Here is a 16207-nt window from a genome sequence, read left to right as displayed (position 1 = left end):
CGAACCTTCGCCTTCTCCACCCAGGATTGCAAGGCTGGAGGCCTCGGCAGCAGCCACCCCCACCCCCAGCTGGCCAACCCTCGCCCGTATCGTCAGCGGCAGGACCCGCGCAGTTCCTCTCCTCCCCGGTGCTATCCGGTGGGCGTGCAAGTGCTGGGTGCGAGCGCTGAATGGCCGGCCGGCCCGGAAGGCATGCCGGCACTTTAGAGTGCTGGCAGGGTTCGAACGCCATTCAGCGAAACATGTCCTGGTTTGTGGCCAGGCGGCACGCTTGCACTTTAAAGTGCATGCCGCCCGGCCACAAACCAGGACATGTTTCGCTCTATGGTGCACCGAGGCAGCATGGCTTTAAAAAATAAAAAAATAAAATAAAATAAATAAAAAATAAAAATAGATGTGCCAGCCCGCAGACCAGCAGAGGCGGGTAAAAAACACACACACACACACACACACACGTGCGCGCGCACATACACATAATAAAAACAAATTACAATTACTTACATTACAAATAAATTGAATTCCTCCCCCCTGCCCCCTCCCTCTGACCCACATACCTTCCAGCTGCGTCAAAAATGCTAGATTTGGTCTAGCCAGGGCCAGGCAGGCTAGGATAGTTGCTGCTAGAGTCACCACGTGGATGACTCTGCTTAAACGTTTTAAAATAGGCTCTAAACAAAGTGCCCTTTGCAGGAGGAGGCGGGAGAATCATGTGCCTCATTTGCATATGGAATTTTTTGCTTTTTAACCCTTGATTAACTCTTAAAAGGCGAAAAATTCCTTATGCAAAGGAGGCCCATAGTTCTCTAGCCTCCTCCTACTAACTGCACTAAGCAGACTCAGAGTCACTGTGACTCTGGGAGCAACTACCTTGGCCTTTTTAATTATTTTAAAAATTGTTTCATTTTCCTCAGGAGACTGGTGAGGCCCCGCCTCCCCTGCCTCTAGTCACTGCACATCACTGGTAGGCTAATAGTTAATGGTTGAGACTAACTGTGTATAATGTGAAAGTATGGTCACTTTGGCTCTGCAGTACTACATTGTTTTAAATGTAAAAATAATAAAAATGTATTTCAAAATACATCAGTCGGAAGTCCAGAGTCATTCCTTGTAAAAAACTTGGTGAATTGGTATTGACTAGTTTTACTTACAATTGGCATTACAACTTGCTAGAGAAACAAGAAGGGTAAATTATGTATCCTGTTCCTCACACTTCTTTTTGATGTCCTAATGTGTGTAATATCACATAATCCATTAAAGAGGTGGAGGTAAATATTCTAGACATTATAAAGGATAATACAAAACAGGGAACAGGAAATGCAAATCTTTTTTCTCACTCCTACAAAAACCATGAGGTTGTTTTGAGGTTTACTGCTCAAGACCAATGTTGAAAATGCTTAGTTAAAGAAAAGGGTGTGCAATGTGCAGCCTATCATGTCAACTCCTTGCAACCTGATGTTTGTAATACAGAACTATAAATCAATAATCTCTACAGATCTTGAGAGATTAGCAACAGATTTCTCATGGTTCCTCACAAGCTCCCTGACAGCTTGGGAGTTGTAGTCTTATAGATATTCCTAATGAGGAAACTAGGTATATTTGTCCTTAAAAAGTGTGAGAATCTGTTCAAGTACCTGAAAGGATGTCAGAAATATGTTCTTCCTTCCTAAAATGTAGGGTATGAAATTATGGTAAATTATGCAATAGCAGGGGTCACGGTGGCTCAATGGCTAGGACTCTGAGCTTGTCAATCAGAAAGGTCAGCAATTCAAGCTGTTCGAATCCCTAGCGCCGCATAACAGAGTGAGCTCCCATTACCTGTCCCAGCTTCTGCCAACCTAGTAGTTCGAAAGCATGTAAAAATGCAAATAGAAAAATAGGGACCACCTTTGATGGGAAGGTAACAATGTTCTGTGCACCTTCGGTGTTTAGTCATGCCAGCCATATGACCACGGAGACGTCTTCGGACAGCGCTGGCTCTTCGGCTTTGAAACTGATATGAGCACTGCCCCCTAGAGTCAGGAACGACTACCCCATATGTGCCAGGGAACCCTTACCTTTACCTATGAAATAGCAAATTCCCACTGGCTGTTAAGAAAAATGGGTAAAACAATTCATCAGTGAACCCAATTACCCATTGAGGGGTTGAGTTTCCCTTTGCTAGATTTGTTCCAGAAGAAGCTGAATAACACATGTCAGATACTTTAATCTGGATTCCTGCATTTACTAAGGGACATGATGAACCAAATTATCCCTGGACTAATCCATGAGACAAACAATAGAGTTCAGTTCATTGTATTGCAATGATTTGGGAGCTACATGATCTATTCAACTCAATCGGCCCCGCTTTGCCATGGTACAAAACCCTCTGTTTTAATTTATCTAAAACATCATATTGCAAAAATAACTCCATGAAAGATTTCAGTCTTAACCTCTGGGATCTCTGGCCAAAAAGCTCCAGGGGAAAGGAAAAATGTCATCTTATGAGCCTATTGGACAACTCACATTCACATGGAATACTGGGCTAAATGGCCCAAGGTATGATTCAGTACATGGCAGTTTTGTTATTGATATGAATAGCTTACCTCGCTTTCTCATCCAAGAAGGTGTAAGGTTTTTGAGGAACTCCTTGGCGCAATGCGGATTCATCTTTTGAAGTAAGACTACCCCGGGCTCCACTACTAGTATCCTTACTGGAGGAAAGGTTCCGCCTTAGAAAACGTGTGTGTGAAGGCATTTCCTCTGTGGTAGGGGTGACTGGGGGGCTGGGAGCATCATCTGTTGGGACAGGTGGTCTTGATGGGATGGAAACAAAAGAGGTGGCAACATATGGCACAGTTTTAGGAGTGATGGTCCCTGGCGAGTCCACTGTGGACGTTGGAAGTGCAGGCTGGACTGGGGAGAACGTGGAGAGAGAAGAATCAGTGGATGATGTTGGGGCAAGCAAACCCTTGGTGGTAGTTGAGACGTTTTGGGTGGTGAGGGAAGATGCTGTCCTGGAAGGCTTTAATGTTGATTCTGGGAAAGGGACCTTTGTCATGGATGGATCTTCCAAAGAGGAGGAATCCTGGGAAGATGGAAGGAGGGCTGTAATTGGGAGTTTTTCTTTCTCTGAAGCCATAGATGCCTCCTCACTGGCTTGAATCTCTTGTGGCCCAGGAGGAACCTCTCCTAAAACTGGCTCGGAGGTCAACAGAGGACCTGTGCTTTTCATCATTGGCTGGGGCGTCTGATCAGGAAGTGTCTGAGTAGACCTGGTAGAAGCTGTTCTATTCCTCTTGGCAGGAAGACCTGAATGGGAAGCTGTGGGTTCTGAATGGGAGGAAAGAAAAAAAAACAAAGGTGAAAGATTCTAGGCTCACTTTCTATCCAAAGGTCAGTGAGAATGCAGAGTTCCTCTCCAAAATAGGAATGCCAACAGCGATAGAATGAGGTGAAGGAAGGAATGCTGCAGTGGTGGGATTCAAAAATATTTACTACTGGTTCTGTGGGGGTGGCTTTGCTTGGTGGGTGTGGCAGGGGAAGGATACTATAAAATCCCCATTTCCTCCCAATCAGTTGGGACTTCGGAGGCAGAGAGTAGATGGGGGCGGGGCCAGTCAGAGGTGGTATTTACCGCTTCTCTGAACTATCTCTCAAAATTTCCGCTACCGGTTTTTCAGAACTGGTCAGAACCTGCTGAATACCACCTCTGGAACGTTCTCTGTATTAAAGACAGATAACATGCATTTTGCTACCATGAGATGGAATTATGGTCAGTTGAAGGCATAATCCAGAATGTGGAACTATATGACAAGCACTAACCATACAAAATAGAACAGGGGGTTGGCTGTTATAAGAAACAAGCTTGATGAGATACCACCAAACAACCTCTACCGGTATCTCTTTTGCCTCCTGCTTTCTGAATTACCCACAGAAGGACGTCTCAAGAACTGTATCACCATGAAGGGGCATTAGGTGGGGGAGGGGATTAAGCTTAAAGACATGAATAGAAAGCAAAGGTATTGCCACCCTGTAACATGATAGGCAGCAAGCAAATTTAATACGTAAGTAAAATAAATAAAAAGGTATGTTAACAACAGAAGAGAAATTGCCACTTCAGAAAGATAGAAGCAGTGAAAATCTTATTTTTAATATGAGTACCATCAAATACAGAACAAGAAAATTCCCATCCATCCAGATAATTGACTCATCATGTCTCGTCCCTCCACCCAGTTCTTTTCGTTAAATGTTAGCATTTTGGCTGTAAATTGGAGAATAAGGACTGTTTTATTATGTATACTTTTAAATGGTTCTGGGTATTTTATTTCACCCAAAAAATAATGTAACCTAACATGATTTAATATGAGCCTTTCCTCCTTCTCACCTGCACCCTCAATGAATACTTTCCCCGAAGGGTTGCTGTATGGGCCTTGTCCAGCCTTGTTGGCACAGGCAACACGAAACTTGATGGTGTTTCCAACAGGAAGATCTGTTGCATTGAAGTAGCAGTCAGCAATGCCTGAGTTAATTGTTTTCCAATCATGTTCTCCTGAGGGAGAGAGAAAAGGGATATATATACACACATACATACATACATACATACATACATACATACATACATACATACATACATATATCAGATCCCGTGAATGGTCTTGACTGTCACGTTTCATGCCACCTTAAGGATCTCAATTATTTTCAATCTCATATAATTTCCTTTGCAAATTTAATGCAAATAGCCGGGTACATATATCGGTGGTCAAATGAAAGTGAAAACGCTATGCTAAACAAGAAATTTTTTCAAGTCTCAGAAACTTCCACATTCCATTTGGCCACTGGTCAAAATCTGGTCTTCATACTTGGACTTAGTCCATGGAATCAGAGATAGCAATGGCAGTAGCACTTATATACCGCTTCACAGTGCTTTACAGCCCTCTCTAAGCGGTTTACAGAGTCAGCATATTGCCACCAACAATCTGGGTCTTCATTTTATCCACCTCCGAAGGATGAAAGGCTGAGTCAACCTTGAGCCTGGTGAGGTGTGAACTGCCAAATTGTAGGCAGCCGGCAGTCAGCAGAAGTAGTCTGCAATACTGCACTCTAACCACTATGCTACTGCAGCTCATAACTCACAACCCCAGAGTTCTTTCTGTCACCAAATGTCAGAAGCATGGTTGCTAAAAATGGACAGCTTGGTTTTCTCCCAGTCCAAAGCAGGAAACACCTAAGCTGCGATGTAACAGGCAGTTAACTAATACTTTGATTTAAACTGCAAGGAACCACATCCCCCAAATGCAGAAAATCCACCCCTTCCAATATATGACCATTTTGTATCACTGCTCTTTTCACTGTGGCTTCCCACGCCCCTTCCCCAAAATGGTGCGAATATCAGCCACGAAAGAGTTGCACAACAGATGAGTTTTACTGAACGCAAAAAGCTGGAGAAAGGAGACCAGGAAACTCATCCTCTCTTCTTTGTGTTGTATTACCAGTAAAGAAGAGAAAAATCAGAGTAGACAGGAGGGGGCAAGCAATTAAGTAACAGAGTCATTAGAAAGAGACAGAATTATTTAAATAAAAATGCAAGAATGCTCCCAGGTAGAGAACAGCTGCTCTTGAGAATGTCTGCAGTGGGTACATTCTGCCATATCCAATAGGTGCGTACCATCTATCTTGCATTCCAGTGTGTATGAGCAGCCGGGCGCCTGAGTGTCTGCTGGCCTCCACAGCACCAGGACTGTGTTCCTGTACTTTTGAGGAATTTCTGGAGTGCCTGGTCTCCCAGGAAGATCTGTTCCAAATGGATTTTAAAAAGGAGAATGGACTGAGTGACATGAAACAACAACTGTATATATGGCAGAGATATCAATATTGATTCGGGGAGGGGGGAGTTGTGGAAAATCTTTGTTTGTTCTTACGTGCCACAGCAATGGTGCAGGAACTAGTTGCAGTGCCCAAGGCATTTGTAGCATTACATTCATACAAGCCTGCGTCCTTCTTGGAGACTTTGGAAATGGTAAGCAGTTGACGGCCATCTTTACATGCCACAATATTAAGAACTCCCTCTGAAACCAAGGCACGTTTATCTGTGGGAGACCGAAAATAGTCAATTCAACCAAACTAGGGATTTTGAGGATTCAGTCTGCTCTTCATCAGATTTTCAAATTTATGCTCCATTGCTATTGCTTCCCACATTCGATAACAAAGCATCCAACCATATACCGTATTTTTCGGAATATAAGATGTACCGAAGTATAAGACGCACCAACGTTTTTAGGAGGCAAATAATAAAAAAAAGTTTTTGCACTCTGCACACCTCCCCAAAAACGGCGTGTTTTCTGCTCATTTCTGCCCTCCCCAGCCCCCAGGAGCTCTCTGAAAGCCTCCTACAAGCTATGCACGGCCATTTTGGTGAAGGGGGCAGGGTTTCAGGAGGCAAAAAATGCTGTATTCAGTGTATAAGACGCACGCAGATTTTAAGCCTCTTTTTGAGGAAAAAAGGTGCGTCTTATACTCTGAAAAATATGGTAAGTTTGATACAAACTTACCAGATATGTGCAGGATACGAGTCAGGGTTCCAAGTAATATACCCATAGTAAACAGAACTCCGAGACAAGCAGGTTCCTCAAAGAACAGGTTTATGGGACATATCATATTGGCACAGTCTAGTGAAAACCGACTCTAAAGGTTTCCCTGGTTTTCACCTAATTAAAAGTTTCCTCCCTTTCCCAAATAATCAATCACATAGTCCAATCAAGGTGCTGTCCGGTTGCTTGGAAACTTCACTCATCCTCTCTTCAGCCTCCTCTGGCAATGTCCTTGGTTCCCAGGGGAAACTATTTTGTTTTGGCTACAAACTCCAGCTATCTCTACTCCCCTCCTCCCCTATCAGCACCATTGCTGCAACATTGAAGCCTCCAAGATGGCCTCAGTCAGGCCAACTTCAGAGTGGACAATATGTGCCTCTCCTTGTGGTGCAGAACTTACCTTTCATCCACAGAATACAAGGGGCAGGGCTGGCAGCAGGAAGGCAGCAAAGTTGCACTGCCTCTCCCTCCAACAATACCTGGTCCTTTAATTTTATGTGGAAGACAGGAGGGAAGTCTGGTAGGAAAACAGATAAAAGGTATTCATTGAAAACAGGCTGTGAAATACCACCTGGTTGGTACTAAAGGACTTGGCAGGAAACTAATTCTTATTACTGGGATAGGAATAATTCCCTCTAGTGAAGGCAGGTCATTTTACAATCCTCAACCTCTTTCTTGGCCCCCTTCCTGAACTGCAGCCATAAAACCTAAGTGGCAAATCATACAAAATTGCAATGCAGCTTTTTGCCAATGTCTGATGGGAAAAACTGAAGTGGCCAACTCTGTTGGGGATAACTTAGTGCACCTAAAGTAGCTAAAAAAAAGACAAAACAGAACAGAAACAATAACAAAAATAGCCTTAAAGTTGGGAGGAAGAAAAGAAGAACAAAAATGGCTCCATCCCCTTACGTGACATTTGAAATGTCCTTACCCAGTCTCTCCTCTGGTGAAAATAATGTTATAATAATTATAATGTTTTATTAAAGTGCAGGTCCCGGTTGCAAGGAAACAAAGAAAAAGACCACCCCTGCTATACAACTTCAGATGATGAAAGATATGGGGGGAAAATTCCTTCAGTATTGCGGGGCTTCCTGCAACTGTGAAAACTTCCTAACACAGCAAAATAGGAGTGAGCTGATCAGGAGCGCTCTCTCCCTGACACCAAAAGGACACAAACATACCCGATTCACTGAGCATGTAAGGTTGACTGACAATAACAACACCTTCCCCTCTCAGGCTGGCAGGGAGGTTGGGCTGAGAGGCCACCTTGTCCTTCTTGGTACGGGATAAACTCCAGCGTTCCCAACGAGAGCTGCGGCGTTGGCCATCACTGGAAACTGTAGGGGCAACAAACATGAGCTGGCTCTTCCTTGATCAGAACAACAGAATTAACCTGGATTCCCTTCTGATGAATCTGCAAAACCATGGCTTACTCACACGTGCTACACATGCTCTACTTCCCCATAGCCATGCTTTATTCTTTTGTATATCCAACTCTTCACTCTTACCCTTCAGCTCAGAGACATCTGCCTTCCCTAAATTCATAACACAGGAGATGCTACTTATAATTCTCCTTGGGATGTCATTCTCTCTCCTGGGCTTTTACTTAATTGCATGTTGTGTCCATCAGTCCCAAAGAACAGAAAGCCTGGGAAATGCCGGTACTTTCTCGTATTTTTCTTATTGTGAATTGTGCCCTCCCAAATCTTTTGGGGACTGTATAATCCTTGATTATATTTTGAGCTGGTTGGAACTTTTGGGGTAGGACTCATGATGGTCTATCAAACTCCAAATGGCAAAGCAAAATAAAACAAAACATCTATGCAAGTCAGATGAAGGCTTATCACTCGGCGTTTGCATAGTATGCTGAATGTGTCAGGGTTAACCATGGGTAGTTTTTTTGTAGACCAACAACAACCATGAGAATTTATGTTTTAGTGTATTATGCCCAAAATAGTTATTTCAGCAATCATGCTTAGGGTATTGTGCACTAAGCTATAATGTTGGCTGCTAGACTACCTCATTTCAGTGTGCAAGGTTATATATGGCCAGGGAATATTTCAATGTGGTCACAAAAAATGCCTAAACTTGCAAAGTTAACATGTTGCTTATGTTGTTTCCCTACTAGATCTTCAGGAATAAATATGGTGAAGGATGTGAATCCTATCAAACGCATCTTACAAAATGTAGAATGCAGCAGCAAGAGCCCTTAGATATAGACCTGCCTGCCCATAAATTCAATTTGAAATCTGTCAATGTATATTCATGAACTGGAATAAGACATGGTAACAAGGTCAGCCAATGAATAGACAGGGCAACTGGGTCAGCCAATGGGGACTGTTTGGAAACTGAAACAGTATTTGCTGGAGACAGTTAGGAATCTGGACATGGCTTAGTGCTATGCAGCTCTGAACCTGTGCAAAAGCCCAAACTAGTCTGAGCTCTGAACTGAAACTTGAAAATTGTCCTCTCCTCTGCCTGTGTTTGCTTGTACTCTAACATGTTGGAAGAACCAGCCATTGGTATTGTATCAGTGGTGGGTTCCGGATCCCGTTGCAACCGGTACTCTGTGACCGGGTCAAACGTCCACCTCAGGCACGCCACTGCCCTACGATGCCGCAGCTGCTCAGCGAGGTCATGCAGGCACTGTACGCTGTGCGGGCATGCGCAATTGTCCCATTTCCCTCAAAAAAGAGGTAAGGAACGCGAGTGGGTGGGCCCACCGAAACACCATTCCAGTACACCCGTACCGGGCCGTACCGCCCGTATCCCACCACTGTATTGTATAGGACTTATGTGTTATTAAGTATAAAAAAAGAAGTTAATGAATCCTGCTGCATCAGGTACCTGTGTATGCTTTCTGGATTTGATTTCTGCAACAAACTCTGACACAATCTTTCCCTTCCCATCCCAGGTAATGACTTGTAGCTCACCATTGCCTGTAGACGACTCATACTGGAACGATTCTGTGGAGGGGACCTTAGCAGACTGGGCTGCCAACTGGTTCTGTGGGATGCCCACCTGACGCAAGTTTTCACCCTCAGAGGTTGCACGGCGTATCTGAGAGAGAAAGGGAGCTCTCTTCTCAAGCTGCTGGACACAGTCGCCAGTAGCAACCGGCTGGTTGTCATCAGCCTGTTGCTGTGAGTGGCTACGTAGATGTGTGGAGAGGCGGCCTACTTTACTTCCAATCTTGCGGCGTACGGCCATGACAGGGGATTCACTGGAGCCAGGCTTGGATTGCTGGCCCTCTGTGTCCTTTTTGTCCTTGGAAGCCAAGCCCCATGAAGATCTGCGCCCCTGGCTCATACCCCCTGTGTCCTCCTCCTTGACCTTCTTTCTCTCAGCAGGGGGAGTGCGACGCAGGCGCATCGACATTCTGCGGATGAAGCCTCCTTCCTTCTCCACTTCATGCAGGTCCTGTACTGAACGAGAGCGTGCGCCTAGCTGCTTGGGGGCTGGAGACTTGGAAAATTCTAGTGGAGCCCCCACTGGTCCTGGCCGATAAATGCCTTCTTCATGCACCAGGGGCTTGGCCAGGTGCCGCTCCTCAGATCTGGAGATTAGCTTATAGCCTCTGCTGAAGGAGCCTTCCCTGCCTCTCTTGAATTTGGCTTCAAAGACTTCTTCAGAGTCAATGTCCGTAATATGCTGGGATGAGGAGGAGGGAAGCTCTTTCTCTTTGCTGGGGACCACAGCAGAGGGTGGCATTTCTGTGGGGGATTGCTGAGGCACGCCTTCGGGAGCAGCAATGGAAGGTTCAGCGGTCTCTTTCTGAGGGCTTTGGGAAGATTCACCAGTCAAAGACTTCATGACATCAGCATAAGCAGAACGTTTTGGAGCAGAGCTGCCGGGGATGGGTGAGATTTGCCTGGATGGTATTGATTCCCGTTTGGAGCTCATGGCTTTCCCAGCCACTGGAGCATCAGGTTTGGCAAATCTGGCTGATGGCTTCTCCTCAGATTGTCTGGGGATAGGTCTTCTCAGGCTAGACCTAGTGAGGGACTTAGTTCCTACCTCCATCTCGAGGCTGGATACTTTGGAGACAGCTTCATGTGGTGTGTGTGGCCGGGACTCATTCAGTGCTGAGAGGGATGGGGTCTCTTTTAATTTCTGAGTCTCTGCCTGGACCAAGGGGATTTCCAATGGTGCCCCAGAACGCCGGTGCAGGATGACAGGCTCCCCATCACCCTGGCTGAAGGAGCTACTCTTTTGGAGGAGACGCCCCTCTGGAGGCAAATGCTGTGGGGCTGTCTCACTAGAGGCTGCACGCACTATCTTATGCCCTGGGGACAGCTGTTTTTCTAACCGGGGAGGCCTCGGGACCTTCTTCTCAAGGCCAAGGGTCTCCAACAGGGGCCCCCGCAAGCCACTCAGTTTGCCGTCCACAGGACTGCCTCGCAGTAAGCGCTGGCGCATGAGCTCCAGGCGCTGAGCATATTCTTCCTCAGGGAGGCCACCTTTCCTATGATACAATGTGCCAGGGCTGGGGCTGCGACGGGGCAGCTCCATGGAGGAAGCTTTGGTCAAGATTGGACGCGAGAGGGACTCAGCTTCATCTGAGGGAAGGTTGAGCAAAAGGGCACTATCTGCAGAACTGCCACGGCGCAATCCCGCCTTCTGTGAGGCTTTGTCAGAAGCATCTGGAGACTCCAGGCTGGAGCCTTTCTTCAGTGCCCTCCTTTTCTCTGGCCTTTTCTGGGCATCACTAGTCTCCTCTTCAAAAGAGCCCAGCGCTTCAGCCTCTGTGGAACGTTTTTGGGGCACCTTACTCTTATGTTTCCTCACGGATGACTCTACATCTTCCTTTCTCTTAGTTCCTCTCTGCTCTACATCCTGCCAATCCATGGATGTATCCTCCTCCGTCACAGCCCCATCTGGACCCACAGACTCCTCCTCTGTGGGAATCTCAGTCAGGGACATCCGGGAACCAGAAAATTCAGGCTGATGGGGCATAGGAATATAGGGCAGCTCTTCAGGATCATCAGAATCTGAAGAAGAGGATAGGACTGATGTTTCCTTTAGGAGACGTGGCACAGCAATAGATAAGTGTGTGGATGTGTCCTCTAGAAGCTCAGGGATAGGTCGTGGCACCATGTTACACTTATAGCTAATTTGGGAGCGCTGTGTAGAAAAAAGTATAGGAAGGACAAAAAGATTGAATGAGCTGGAACTCAGGAAAAAATATATAAATCTTCCACCTCTTTGGTTGCTGTGCCTATCCAGTAATAATATCCCCCATCCTGTTTCGTACAGACTAAGCAGGCAAAATATTTGCTAGGCTAAAATATTTAATCAAGACCCATTTAACTAGAATAAGCTGCCCATTCTTAAAACAACACAATTTTGGTCAGCCTTGGAAAAAGTAAACATGTCTTTTACAAACATGTAAAACCATGTTTGTACTTTTTGTGCATTAATCGTTTCTAAATATGTCCATGAAAAACAAATGATAAGTGTTAACACAAAATAGACAGTAAAAAGTACATGATTTACCAGCATTCCTTGTCACCAGAAGTTAGATTTGCAGCTAAAGATCATTGACCAGCTAATAGTGCAGTTCTGTATTTTGATCTTTGCTAGTTAGCTATCCACTGACTTTTCTAATTTATTGTTTTATAGTCTTTTATATCAAATTTAGCTACTTTTTGTATATATCACTCTGAATGCTGTCACTAAGTATTTTAAAGTTAAATAAAATATAATTCAGAATTTTGTTTTGTTATATAGGTACATATAATTAAGAATACTGTTTTGTTTATTCCTACAATATCAGTTGTGTTTGAGTGTTCGGCAAGAAGAAAAGTGGCTTTTTGCCTCTGCAATGCCAGGCATTATTAATAAATTCGTAAATTAGCACAAATATTACCACGCATTGCAATTTACTGGGATTTCTCAGTTTTCCCATTTCTCTGTACAAAGTTTTCCAAAGTACAGCATGGAGTTTAGAAATGGAATTCATCTTTTCCTTGAGGAGCAGCTGTGAGCTGTTGGGATTATGCCTGATAGAACTTCTCTTCTTATTCATTCCTCGCCGTTTTTATTGGTTGAGAAAAATGGCAGACTCCTGTTAAACAACCAAAGAACTGCCACCACATTGCTAGGAGGTATTTACCTGCCACTTCCTGCGAGATATGAACAGTTTGAGATGATCTGTGCTGATACTCTTGCCCTTGGCCAGTGTCTGGAAGAGAAAATGGGTAGTACAGAGTGAAGCAAATGGACATAGTGAGTTTTGTTCTCAGTATTTATGGGAGAAGCCAAGCCTGCTAGGCTTCTGAGACAGATAGAGAGATAGAGACAGAGACAGAGAGAGACAGAGAGAGGGACACCTCAAAACCCTAAATGGGCTCCCAGCTCTGTCCTAAGAGGCAGATTATTGTAGTAGGATTTACCTTGAACCAGGGATGCTCCAGGGTCTGCTCTGCATTAGGCCTCCTATTTGGAAAAGGTAAGAAGAATTAATGTGCAGATTAAGTGTTATTCATCAGTACAGGGGAATGACATCGTTGGAGCTAGATCCATTCCGGCCAATAAGATTATTTTCTTCCCAATTTGATCACCCCCAGCTAAATCTTTTTTTGTTTTATCAAAAGGAGAATGTCTTCTTGTACAACTTTTCAGTGTGGGAAAGAAGTGGCTTTCATTCTCACAAAAATGTGACTTTATTTAATTGCATATGGTATAACCCCGGTTAATGCATTATTCTAAATGTTGTGACATTGTTTGCTAAAATAATAAGGAAAATTCTGTAAAATGTTACAACGGCACTGAAAAAAAAGAGTTATGGCTGTGTGTGTGTGTGTGTGTGTGTGTGTGTGTGTGTGTGTGTGTTTGTATAAAATTTGTTATGGGTGATCAAGCAAATTGTAGTAAAAATTATCAGTTGTCAATAAATCTGCTTTCTTCAGGATCTTAACTCTCAATTGTTTGTAATGTATGTCCAGATTTTGTTTTCACCCTATTCAGAGCTTTTTTGTAGCTTTGGGAGAAGTTTGCTTTCTATCCGTCTATTAGTATGGGGAAGTGATGCAACTTACAACCTACACACACACACACACACACACACACACACACACACACACACACACACCACCATGTCCCCTGGAGCAACTGTTACTTACAGGCGATCGTTAACCAGCACTTTGATAACAAAGCCTTTGGCCTCCCTGGTCAGTCCTGTGAACATGCTCTCCTCAAAGGCCACATTGTAGTTGCGGATGTTCATGAGTGTGGTCTTGTCATTTTCACCCACAAATGGGGAGATCCCTGTGAGACTAGGAGAGGGAACAGTCAGCAAACCTCAGCAGACATTCAAACATCATTTGTGGGATAAAGTCTGGGGCTTCTTTATCTGCTCAATGTATACAGGAAACAGTGGGGCCAATGAATTGGAGTAGCTTTTCAAGGTTTCCCCAAGCATGAAAACACTCTACAGAGAAATGAATGCCAGGCCAGATTATTATAATTATATTAAGAAGCAAAACCCCAATCTTGCTCATTGTGCCACTTATTCACTATTGTATGGGAGGTGGAAACATTCTGAGTCCTGGATTAACTCCCCAAACTTACCATAAATAGGTCATGACTCCCACAGGCCTGTAAAGAGAGATGACAGAGAAAATTTTACTGCTTTGATGGACCATATAGTAATGGCACCTATACCTGGAAAATCTAAAAAAGCTGATCAATATAAACTCAGAAGCCCTCGGATTTGAGTCCCTGGGTTTTTTTAAAAAAGGGTTTGACGGGGGGAAAAAAACCCAACTCTTAATTCAAACAAGCACACTCTAGCATGGTGAAGAATGCTGTGTAGCATGATCTAATTCCACAATCTAGTCTCACATTCCCCAAGGCAGTTTTAGTTCTGACATAAAAACCTGATTTATGTCACCCCGAAGGCGAAGTTATGAATGCTGTATAATCTGTGGAACTGAGCCAGCTTCGCATTTTCTCCCAGCTGGCTCTTCTTTATGAAGCTAGCAATCTTAGGCAGAAATACAAAAATGTTGCCCTAAGCAGTAATTGCCCTAGAACCATTTCTGAGCTGTAGTTGTTTTCCAATATCTTAAAGCCTCTAGATGATGCTCTTTAAGTCCCTTCTCCCTATCTATATTCAGGGATGCCCACAAAAATAAGCATCAGTGTGTAGTTGCCCCAATTTACCAGACATCGGTGACCACGGACACAGGACTCTGGCTGACAATCTCGGGACCAACAAATTCAGGGGTGCCATATTTGCAATACTGCGGTTCATCTGGAGTCAGTTCCTGGGCATTGCCAAAGTCACAGATTCTCACCTGATCACTGCCAGGTTCAGCCAGCAGTAGGTTTTCAGGCTATGGAGGAAAAACAAAATGGAAATAGTTTACAATTTTAAAATAACATTCCAGTCAAAACCAGGCCTTGGATTTCTGTTAGCTGACCAGGATTATCTACAGCTTTCCTTCTGTGCATTATTTATCCCATGGACACTGATAAAAGTGCATTTCTTAGACCTATAGCCAATGTTACTGTAGTATTTACTAGAAAAAGGAAAACTATTTTGTTTTTATCCTCACTACCTGATTAATCTGTATTTCTGATCAAAATTGGAGAAAGTGGTAGAAATTATCACTGATTTTGTTTCTCCCATATCTTCCTTATAGGAAGTTTTAATGCCAAACATTCTTTTACTAGAAAATCTCAGAAACTCCCTTATTAAGCAACTTTTCATTTTTCCTCAGTATGTTGAACAATCTGAGCTCCTGCAATCTGACAAAAATGCTTTTGAACTATTCCTTTTCCATGCTTCAGGGCCAATTAACAGTTCCAAATCTACACTACCATTTCCATTTCTGATATCACAAAAATCTGATAATGGGAAAGAAAAAGCCCAAAACTATGAATTGTGCCATAGGCAAAAAAACCTGGGGAAAAAAACAGGAGAAAATTTTTTAGTTTCTTTCCTAAAAGAAAACTATTTATGATTGGCCATGTTTATATGTCAACCATTTGTGTGACTAATTCTAAAATCTGTTCCTGAAATTCCAAATGTGTAACATTAGCCCAAAATGTTGGTGTGCATCTTTCTCTACCGGTTGTATTCAACCTTCATGAATTCAAATTACAATTCCTACCAAGAACTGTGTTCAGTCTTATTAAAAGGATAGGCCAGGGGTGTGGAATTTGTAGTCCACTCTGCTTAATTTAAGACGCCTCTGCTAGGAATCAGCTCATACATCTAGTAGTAGGAGTAATCTGTTGCTTCCCTGCTAACCCATAAGAGGAGATGAAAAAGCTCCAAAGGAAAAGCATATCATAAAATGAACAAAATGAATTAAACCACCTAGTTTGAGTTTTGTTTGTGCCCTCTCAGATCCTCCCATCTAAGGCAATATAGCCCTAGAAATAAGGAGAGAGAAAAAAAGCAAAAAACCATCATTTTGACTTATGCACAATTATTTTTTTCAAAGGCAAAGTCTCATCATTCGCTTTGAAACCTTTGTTCTCAGAAAACAAGTTAACATTAACTTCTATTGGCTTTTATTTCCTATGCTGATCACAACTTTTTTACAGATCATTCATTAGCCTAGTATTCCTCAACTTTAAGATATGTGGACTTCAACTCCCAGAATTCCCCAGTCACAGTTCTGAGGTTA

The 16207-nt window shown here is 43.5% G+C and overlaps 1 protein-coding gene across 4 annotated transcripts in view; it reads right to left on the bottom strand.

The window, feature by feature from the left end:
• Window positions 1-16207, bottom strand: part of SPEG (striated muscle enriched protein kinase) — a 129676-nt gene that overhangs the window by 13328 nt on the left and 100141 nt on the right. For all 4 annotated transcript variants that reach the window (XM_087713346.1, XM_087713351.1, XM_087713357.1 and 1 more), the window contains 12 exons: window positions 14733-14905; window positions 14139-14165; window positions 13691-13843; window positions 12962-13004; window positions 12682-12750; window positions 9500-11690; window positions 7748-7903; window positions 6967-7083; window positions 5898-6065; window positions 5645-5770; window positions 4364-4528; window positions 2583-3309 (listed from right to left, as the gene is read on the bottom strand). In XM_087713346.1, coding sequence (XP_087569472.1) covers window positions 2583-3309; window positions 4364-4528; window positions 5645-5770; window positions 5898-6065; window positions 6967-7083; window positions 7748-7903; window positions 9500-11690; window positions 12682-12750; window positions 12962-13004; window positions 13691-13843; window positions 14139-14165; window positions 14733-14905 — 4115 coding nt within the window. The remainder of the gene's footprint in view (window positions 1-2582; window positions 3310-4363; window positions 4529-5644; window positions 5771-5897; window positions 6066-6966; window positions 7084-7747; window positions 7904-9499; window positions 11691-12681; window positions 12751-12961; window positions 13005-13690; window positions 13844-14138; window positions 14166-14732; window positions 14906-16207) is intronic.

Source organism: Thamnophis sirtalis, unplaced genomic scaffold (assembly GCF_051295495.1).
Source record: "Thamnophis sirtalis isolate CommonGarterSnake01/CBP01778 unplaced genomic scaffold, rThaSir2_p1.2 scaffold_1, whole genome shotgun sequence".
Classification (NCBI taxonomy): domain Eukaryota; kingdom Metazoa; phylum Chordata; class Lepidosauria; order Squamata; family Natricidae; genus Thamnophis; species Thamnophis sirtalis.
Note: the sequence above shows the minus strand (reverse complement) of the source record. Positions and strands in the feature narration are given on the sequence as shown.